Source organism: Benincasa hispida, chromosome 6 (assembly GCF_009727055.1).
Source record: "Benincasa hispida cultivar B227 chromosome 6, ASM972705v1, whole genome shotgun sequence".
Lineage (NCBI taxonomy): Eukaryota > Viridiplantae > Streptophyta > Magnoliopsida > Cucurbitales > Cucurbitaceae > Benincasa > Benincasa hispida.
In genome coordinates this window covers 7,794,731-7,803,465 of record NC_052354.1, presented here as the reverse complement: position 1 = coordinate 7,803,465, position 8,735 = coordinate 7,794,731, and the positions used below count along the sequence as shown (strand labels likewise).

At 34.4% G+C, this 8,735-nt stretch overlaps 2 protein-coding genes across 3 annotated transcripts; one reads left to right on the top strand and one right to left on the bottom strand.

The window, feature by feature from the left end:
• The first annotated feature begins 220 nt into the window (after positions 1 to 220).
• Positions 221 to 2,734, top strand: LOC120079582. 2 transcript variants are annotated; one of them, XM_039033815.1, is made up of 8 exons: positions 221 to 1,187; positions 1,307 to 1,340; positions 1,429 to 1,521; positions 1,618 to 1,737; positions 1,826 to 1,924; positions 2,042 to 2,101; positions 2,182 to 2,276; positions 2,369 to 2,734. In XM_039033815.1, exons 1-8 carry the CDS (start codon positions 292 to 294, stop codon positions 2,487 to 2,489), a joined length of 1,518 nt encoding a protein of 505 aa, XP_038889743.1. In that variant the 5' UTR covers positions 221 to 291; the 3' UTR covers positions 2,490 to 2,734. The 2 variants fall into 2 exon arrangements, with proteins under 2 accessions (XP_038889743.1, XP_038889742.1); XM_039033814.1 differs by having other exon boundaries at positions 1,295 to 1,340.
• Positions 2,735 to 4,514: 1,780 nt separating this feature from the next.
• Positions 4,515 to 5,982, bottom strand: LOC120080049 (40S ribosomal protein S19-3). Its single transcript, XM_039034591.1, has 4 exons — positions 5,827 to 5,982; positions 5,313 to 5,403; positions 5,023 to 5,206; positions 4,515 to 4,864 (listed from the first exon to the last, which is right to left on the bottom strand). The coding sequence occupies exons 1-4, from the start codon at positions 5,908 to 5,910 to the stop codon at positions 4,792 to 4,794; spliced, it is 432 nt and encodes a 143-aa protein (XP_038890519.1). The 5' UTR covers positions 5,911 to 5,982; the 3' UTR covers positions 4,515 to 4,791.
• Between the last annotated feature and the right edge of the window lie 2,753 nt (positions 5,983 to 8,735).

The following is an 8,735-nucleotide window of genomic DNA, read 5'->3' as shown; positions in this document are numbered from 1 at the left end:
CACAACGGTTGCTACGAGAGTAAGTTAAATCCATCAAAACCAAGCTCCAGTAGGGTTAATCCAACGGTCTGCAAATTGAACACAATTTCAAATTTTAATCGAACGACCCACAAATACTAGCCGTTACACAGAGCGTTTTCTCCTCAACGTTCCATTTTTCCCCCTTCGTTTCGAATATATCCTTTCGATTCAATTCCTTTCGGTTCTGAAGACAATCGAATTCGACCCCCCCCNCCCCCACCGGCGGCGAAAAATTCTTCCCATTTTTCGATCTGTTTTAGTCTCGGGCAAATGGATTCGATCGGCAAGAACGGCGGAACAGTGACCCCTTTAAAAGATTCAACGGGATCTAGATCGAAGATGATTCAAGAAGTTTCGAGGCATTCCGAGAATACGAATCCGAATGTTAATGATTCGATTAGCCCAGTTCCGAAGCTCTCGAAATCTTCTCCTTTGATGAAATCTGCAAAGACGGCTCAGAAATCGGCTGCGAAAAACCCTAGTGTGGTTTTGAACTCGCCGAAGTACAAGATTCGGGAGAGGAAGTTTGTAGTAGCGAAGAAGAATTCAAAGAAGGAGAAAGCTGGGAAATCTAAGACTGACTGTAAGTGTGAAGTTAGAAATGGAAGTGATGCGAAGAAGTGTTTGTGTTCGGCTTACGAGACACTAAGAGCTTCTCAAGAGGAGTTTTTCAAGAATCAAAATGGTGGAATTGGGGAAATTAGGGCTGAGATTGAACTTGAAGAAGAAATGGAGAGGAAATTGATTATTCAAGACAGGACTGAAGCAGAGAATCATGTTGTTAATGGAGAGAACGAATCACCCGAACGAGCGAATAGTTCGATGATCAAGAGAAGAAGGGAAAGGCTGTTAGAGACAGCAAGGAATAGTATTCCAGAAACAGGATCTGGGAAAGTAAAGCATTTGGTAATGGCGTTTGAGAAACTCAGAACTATACAGGTTGCAAAAGAGAGTGATGAGAATGAGGAGAAGCAACTAGAAAACCAAGAGAAGCCCATGAAAGGAAAGAGCAAGGTGATGAAATGGGCACTGCCAGGATTACCTCCTCCAAAGGTTAGTGAATCATCTTCTTCGTTTAGCCCGTCGGAGCTATTTCTGACATTGGAAAATCTCGGTTTGGATTCTCGAGTTTCAGTTTCATCTTCTTGGGACGGATCCCGTGGAAGGTTGGTGGCTTAGTTACTTTTACCACATTAGTGTATATTTGAAGAGAATGAATCCATTTTCTTTTGTTATTATAGGCTAACTCCTGGTGTTTTCTTTCTAACTTCAGTATTTCAAGCAGGACTTCCAATGGGGGTAGAAGAAGCAGAAGAAATGTAAGTGAAGACTTACTGTGAGAAGATCATTGTTAATGAACTGTTGAGTGAACTGATTGGTAATTCTAATGATTGTTTTGATTTTCAGAGCACTGAATCTGCAGGCACAATTGGTGGAAGTAGGTGGAAGAAAAAGCAGCTGAAAGTCACTAGGCAGAAGCCATTTAAGCTCAGAACAGAAGTAAGCAAAATGGGAATATACCATGAAAATTTCAGCTAAATTCACAAATTCACAAATTCACAATCGTTTCTTTCTTTGTTTCTTTTGAATTTGCAGCAAAGAGGAAAGGAGAAGGAAGAAGAATTTCTAAAAAGGGTACAAGAAACAATGATAGAGGAAGAGAGACAAAGAATACCAGTTGCTCAAGGTCTTCCATGGACAACTGATGAACCAGAGGTATAATCCTTTTCATGTGTTGAACTGAACTTCAGCTCTTGAATGCTCCATTAGTGCTTAAAAGAAAAATGCCCATATCCATTTGCAGTGCCTTGTTAAACCCCCTGTGAAGGAAATTACAATACCAGTGGATCTGGTTCTCCACAGTGATGTAAGGGCAATAGAGCGCGCCGAGTTCGATCATCAGGTGGTTTTCTGATCTCAGGAAAGAACTTCTGCTAATCCCTTGTGAAAAGTAAAGTAATATGATATATGGCCTGCAACTCAAATTCATAAATCCATGTTTGTTTTTGTTAACGAGAAGGTAGCAGAGAAGTCGTCTGTGATAGAACAATACAAGATGGAAAGAGAGAAACAACGGAAGGTATAGAAAAAAAATATGAAATGGCTATCAATTAATTCATATTATGTGTTGATTTGTTTGGTTTTTATGATAACTAACAGATGGCTGAGGAGGAAGAACTAAAGAGGTTGAGAAAGGAATTGGTTCCAAAGGCACAACCAATGCCTTATTTTGATAGGCCCTTCATTCCTAGAAGGTAAAGAACAAAAGTTAGTTTAAATTTCATTTTCATTTGAGAAACCTTGAGAGAAGAATGTCATTAAAAGGGGCTTTTTTGGTTATTAAAAGGTCAGCAAAGCTTCCAACTATACCTAAGGAACCAAAGTTTCATATCCCACAGCAGAAGAAGATAAAGTCCTGCTTGTCATGGAATGATATGAGCCATTATACCTTTCAGTGTCAACCATGAAGAAGAAGGGAGACTGAAGAAACAACTCTCTTAAAATTCTGTGACATAGTGTTCATCTTCTCTCTCTCTCTCTCTCTGAATAAGCAAATTTGGGTTTAGTTTTGTTGGGTTAAAGTTTTCTGATTGTGTATTCTTTGTGAAAGCTGATATATAATGATGACAAATGAGGCAACCGATTATAGTTGCTTGGCTTACACAGAAATAATGTGTCATTTGTTAAAATTAATTTTATATTTTGTATTCAATAGTTTTATCTTCAGGTTTCTTGAAATTAACATACCTATTTTTGACACTTTATCACTCACAAATATCTAACCTTTTAATTTTGAATCCAACACATCTATGAACTGACGTTTTCAAATATGACCTATTAGATTTAAAATTAGATATATTAAGAACATGAGAAATTTCAAGATTCAAAAAAACAAATTTCATATTCATCTTCTTAAAGCTTAAGAAAATGTTAAGGGTAACGATCTTTCCGAGTTGAGTGGCTTGGTGGATGAGATTCTTTCTTTGTCTGAGGCTCCTCGTGCATCCTCTTTCGCTTGGTGTTCGAGATCTGCGAATGGGGTGGCTCACTGTTACTCGTACGACGGTGACTTTTGGTAGTTTTAGGACTGATTTTGTTATTCCCCTTCTTCCCTCTCTGAAGATGTGTTTAGGGACTCTTTTGTGTTACCGGTTTGGTTCTTCTCCGTTATCTTTGAGGAGGCTGTTTTAATAGTTTTTTTCCTTTAAAAAAAGAGGAAAAAAAAAAGGAAATTTTAGATACTACTTGTTAATGGTTATATTGTTTTTATGCTTTGTTTTAGGAAAATAAGCATATATTACTCATCTCACTTATAATTTTTTTTCTAAAAATTGTTCTAAATAATCCAATCAAATTAAATATTAGATTCCTATTTAGTAACTATTTTGTTTTTTGTTTTTAATTTTTGAAAATTAAATATATAGATAGTACTTCCAGCTCCAAATTTCTTCTTTTTTTATCTACCTTTTACCAATTGTTTAAGAAATCAAGCCAAATTTTGAAGGAAAAAAAAAAAAGTAGATCTTGGTAACCATTTCATTTTTTATTTTTAGTTTTTGAAAATTAAACATATTTCCTCTCCATTTTTACAACGATTTGCAAAAACAACTTTTTATATAGTTTTCAAATTTGTGTTGGCTTTTTAAACAAGATAATAAGGAAGAAATTTGAAGATAAGAGTATCTATGGGTTTCATTTTAAAGAACCAAAAATAAAAAACCAAATGATTATTAAATGAAAACTTGCTTTTACTTTTTGAATTTGACTACAAATTCAACCCTTGCACTTAAAGTAAGATGCAAATCATTGTACCAAATTGAAAGGAAATATGCTTAATTTTCAAAAACCAAAAATGAAAATGAAAATCTCATTTGGTAACCATTTCAATTTTTAAATTTTGAAAATTAAGTCTATTTCTTCCACATTTCTTACCATGATTTACATCTTTCTTAAATAAAAGGTTGAATTCTTAACCAAATTCCAAATTCCAAAAACTTTTTAAACGCTACTATTTTTAGTTCTCAAAATGAAGAGTAGATAACAAATGAATGTATAAACTTAACTTTCAAAAATAAAACAGTTCCCAAATGAGACCAAATCAATTACCAAACAGAACCTAAAATAAAGCAATTATTAAAATCTTGATTTTGTTATTGAAATTACATGAAGGTGAAAAAGCATAATAAAAAAATGAGGTAACGAAGGCCTAAATTACTTCTTTAATTTTACGTTTTTTTTAATTAAAAAGGAATTCACAAGAGCCTAAATGAATAAATCCAAGTAACGGAAGTTAAAAAATTATACCATCAATTGCAGAAGATTACAACAAAGTCGAATTCATAAATCTCAAGCTCAAGCTCTAATCCTAATTCACAACATTTTCATTATTAAATTTCAGATTTTATTATAATTAACAATTTGTTGTTAACGTTTGATATTTGATACGATAATCCAAACAGTTGATATATTACAAAAAATGAAAACACTCTAAGTAGACAAACAGCAAACTCTATTGATAATCGATATGATATGTCAAAAAATTACTACAGAAGGTCCATTTCTCAGCATCATACAGGCTACTCCTGATAATAATTGAAAAAACATATTTCATCCTAAAGACCCATAAATAATGACCAAGGAAATGAAAATGAACTTTTAAACCATATCCAAAACCCATGAAAACATGTGAGTAAGCTTAGCTTCATTCTGAATATCCAAAATTTTCAAGGTGGTATCTCATCAACAAACACACAAATCTCTCTTCATCAATCAAGGGGCAACAACAATCCGGCCAGCAACTTGGTCAAGATCGCGTCGACCGCTTGAAGTGATTCTTCTACCACTGCAAACACATCCGGAGATAAAAAGATATCAATCAACAACATCAACCATGATCAGATTCAATTATAACTTTAGTTCAATCATTAAGTTCAATCAGTTGGCATTAAACTCGAAACATCAGAGATGCAAGGGCTAAACATATAAGAACTCTGTACTCACCCCTTGGGATCAACATCAACAATGTTCATTTCCTGCAACTGTTGTAAAATATGACGGGCGATAGCACCACTGCTTTCGCAGAAATGTGGAGGGCGACTACCATTCCTTTTGCTTCCACCATAAATCCGCTTAAAAGCCCCCACACCAAGTCCACCCCTCAAATAGATTTTCCTAGCCATGCTTGCTGAATGAGTTTGAAAAGGTGATCATGAGACGATGAATGAAGGCAGTAAACATTTACAAACATATTAGCAGCAATTCATTTTAGTGAATGAAAAGAGAGAACCGACCAGCTCTCAGATAATACCAATCAGCATCATAAGGTGCCAATTCTTTGAATCTTGCAGTCTTAACTATATCAGTCCAAGGGGGTAGTTCAACCTGCTTGGCAATTATTGAATAGAATACCAAGTTAAAACAGATCCTAGTCGATTCATTAACGAACAAGGAACATATAATATCCACAAGTTATAACATGTCAGGAACAGAATGCCCACAATTCATAGTAACTGAATTAAAATCATGTAACAAAACTAGGGGCATTACGAAATCAACCAACTAGACTGGTAAGAACGAAGTATTCATCAAAGGAATTGAAAGATTCATATAAATCAGGAGCACATTACGATTCTAACAAAAACTGGATCAACCGAAACCCTAAAGCTCCAACAAACCACAGAGAAACAAGCCTAGCCATAACTCGATGAACAAAATTGACATCCTAGAATACTCTCATCAATCCACATTAAACTTCTGTAAGCTACCAAATCAACAAATGCTAAGTACAGATGGAAAAAACGATACCTTTCCGGATCTCTTGAGATGAGCAGCATAAGCTTTGACGAATTCGTGAGGGGAGACGTCTTTCACAGTCTTCGCCGTCGCCATGGTTGAGCGAGTGCAGATGATCGAGAGAGAAAGAGTAACCCTAGGGCTAGGGCTTCCGCAGCGTTTTATATTAGTTGATGGTTCAGTTGGGCTTGGCCTGTTACATTTTTGGGGAGAAAGTTAAAAACTATAGTTGATTTTTTAAATAATGACAAAAATGGGATATATAGGAAAGAATTTTTAAAAATAGGTGGGAATTGAAAGTATTGATAAAAATACGATAGATTTGGTGGGAAGAGAAATCGTGTACATGGTATTAAGCTTTAATCCAGTCAACACCACATCATCACAGACGGTGGATTGGTCAACCACGTACTTGTGGACCGGGTCCACTATTACTTTTTCTTTTTAAAATTAATTATATATTTAATTGTAAATTATATTTTCTTTTTTTTCTTTTTTTAATCAATTTAAATGTTTATTTTCTAATTTTAAGTAATCCTCAATTTTAATCAATCAAAAAAAATTGTGACTTCACTTAGTACATCTCAGAAGATTTACGATTAGTTCTTTAATTTGAAAATAGAAGTTTATATGAAATTTAAAGACGACCCCTGGTCCTTACCCCACATGGGTTGTCTTCATGTGCCTCTAAATTAGTTTCGCCCTGTTGTCGTTGTCGTCTACGACAAATACGTCTTCAATTAGTATTAGCAACATTGAATCGTCTTGCTTGTTGATCACACATTGAACCCAACTCTAGTAAATCGTGTTGTACTGAATATTGTTGTACTTATTCGATAAAATTATTTTGTACGATGAAAAAAATAATATTAAACAATATTCATATCATATATTTGGGAAATGTCTGATTTTAAATCTCTCGTAATAGTAAACGTCATCATGTGTGATAAATCACCTTGTGATGAATCGTACCAGGAAAAGTATCGTCTGATACAGCTGGTGTATTTTTTATTTCTCCCTGTGCACAACGATCATGTCGTGCATGACAGTAGGATATATATTTCGCATGAATTCGACGTCAATCTTGGCCGTGCTTACCTCTTAAATTAATCTAGTATAGTTCTAGGAGTGTATAGCACAATGAAGGTACCATTTTTCGCAAACCAAACTGTCTCAACACACGATCTTGATGATATCACTCTACTATATGGAAGCATATAAGAGGGCTAACGGTCAACTAGATGTCTTGACCATCACGACAGTAATCAAGTAATGATGACTAAATATCTTGCATGTATGGCATCTAATTAATATGGCAAGAAAATAAGATAATTATATACCCAATTAATTTGACCAAATGTTTTAAATATTCATTTATATATACATTTGTTGCTTGATTGTGCATCAGTCTTTCAAATATTTTTTGGTATACTAGCAACATATTTGCTGATTGTTCAGAGGCAGCTAATATACCAATCCATTTAAAATTATAAAAAAAATACAATTAATTTATATTCTTACATAAAATGATAATGAAATAAATATATAAATGAAATAATACCTGACACTAAGTGGACGATGACGTAGGGCCTGTAACTGGACTTATGGTGCTATAATTGAAAATCTATCATAAGCGCATACATGTATCAGCGGTCCCACTATTTCCAACGCTTGTGCATTGGTAACCCGACAAAGTTCTCTATAAAGCCATGCAAGACAGGCACCACCCTATGAGTGCGTACTAGCATGCTCGAAATTAGACAGTGGAGGGAGAAACATGAGATGTACTAGAGTGTTCGACTTGTTAGCGAACAAAAATCCTACAATAAGCTGCATAATGTATGCTCGTGCATACCTACGTATGTTGATGTCGTCGGCATCGAGAGGTAATTTTGGAAACTGGGACGCCAACCACGGGATACTCAATCTCGAGCCTTTCAGATTATCTGGTAGAACGTCCAAGAGCTCGTCACAAACAATTTTCCAATTATATTGTAATGAACCTGTCAAAGGTTCTTCGTCCACTCGTAACACAAATTGAATGGTAACATCCTGCAACGTAATCGTATATTCCCCACAAGGCAAGTGAAATGTGTGAGTTTTTGGTCTCCAACGCTCAATTAATGCAGTAATGAGGTGTCAATCAAGTTGGATAAATCCGATCTGTGCAACCCCAAGAAAACCAACATATTCACGTAGGGAATAATATGTGGATCAAATGAGATAGAATGTTGTGTAGATGCCTCCTTTCTCCGATAACCCAAAACTACAGTAGAAGAATTATCCCATATTGATTGTGAACGATAGGTATTTTATTGATATAGTTGTACAGGATTAGACAGACCGGGCTCCATTACCTAAGAAGTTTAAATTACATTACATAACAAAATTACATTAAAAACACAAGTAAATAAAAAATATATATAATTACATTAAAAACACAAGTACATAAAAATATACAATTACATTAAAAACACAAGTACATAAAAAAATACAATTACATTAAAAACACAAGTAAATAAAAAAAATACAATTACTCATCTCCTCCAAAGTTGACACTCATTCACATGTTATAATTAGTAATTTCCCAATCTATTTGGATGAAAATATCTGATAGTACTAACTCAAGATCTTGTTCCTCACTTCTATCATTTTTAAATAGATTCATCAAGTTCAACATCAATATCACTATCTCCATAATTTCCAGGTTCAAGAATAACTAAATCTTCAGGACGCATCGACATGTTTATTCAAATTTTTTCAACTGTTATAGTTGAAAAAAAATATGTTAATACGACAAAAAAAAAATTGTTTCTTCCTTTTAAAGAAATCAAAATATTTTCTTAAATCAACCCAACAAATAGCGCAACAAAATAGCCCAACAAAATCTATAAAATATATATTACAAAAATTGAACAGTC

Bases quoted from the DNA above. Each gene is read 5' to 3' on its own strand.
- LOC120079582 (XM_039033814.1), top strand. From the start codon at position 292: ATGGATTCGATCGGCAAGAACGGCGGAACAGTGACCCCTTTAAAAGAT. The intron at 1,341-1,428 runs GTAAGTGAAGAC...TTTGATTTTCAG, and splicing joins GTAGAAGAAGCAGAAGAAAT to AGCACTGAATCTGCAGGCAC. The intron at 1,925-2,041 runs GTGGTTTTCTGA...GTTAACGAGAAG, and splicing joins GCGCCGAGTTCGATCATCAG to GTAGCAGAGAAGTCGTCTGT.
- LOC120080049 (XM_039034591.1), bottom strand. From the start codon at position 5,910: ATGGCGACGGCGAAGACTGTGAAAGACGTCTCCCCTCACGAATTCGTC. The intron at 5,404-5,826 runs GTATCGTTTTTT...ATTGCCAAGCAG, and splicing joins ATCTCAAGAGATCCGGAAAG to GTTGAACTACCCCCTTGGAC. The intron at 5,207-5,312 runs GTCGGTTCTCTC...AAACTCATTCAG, and splicing joins TTGGTATTATCTGAGAGCTG to CAAGCATGGCTAGGAAAATC.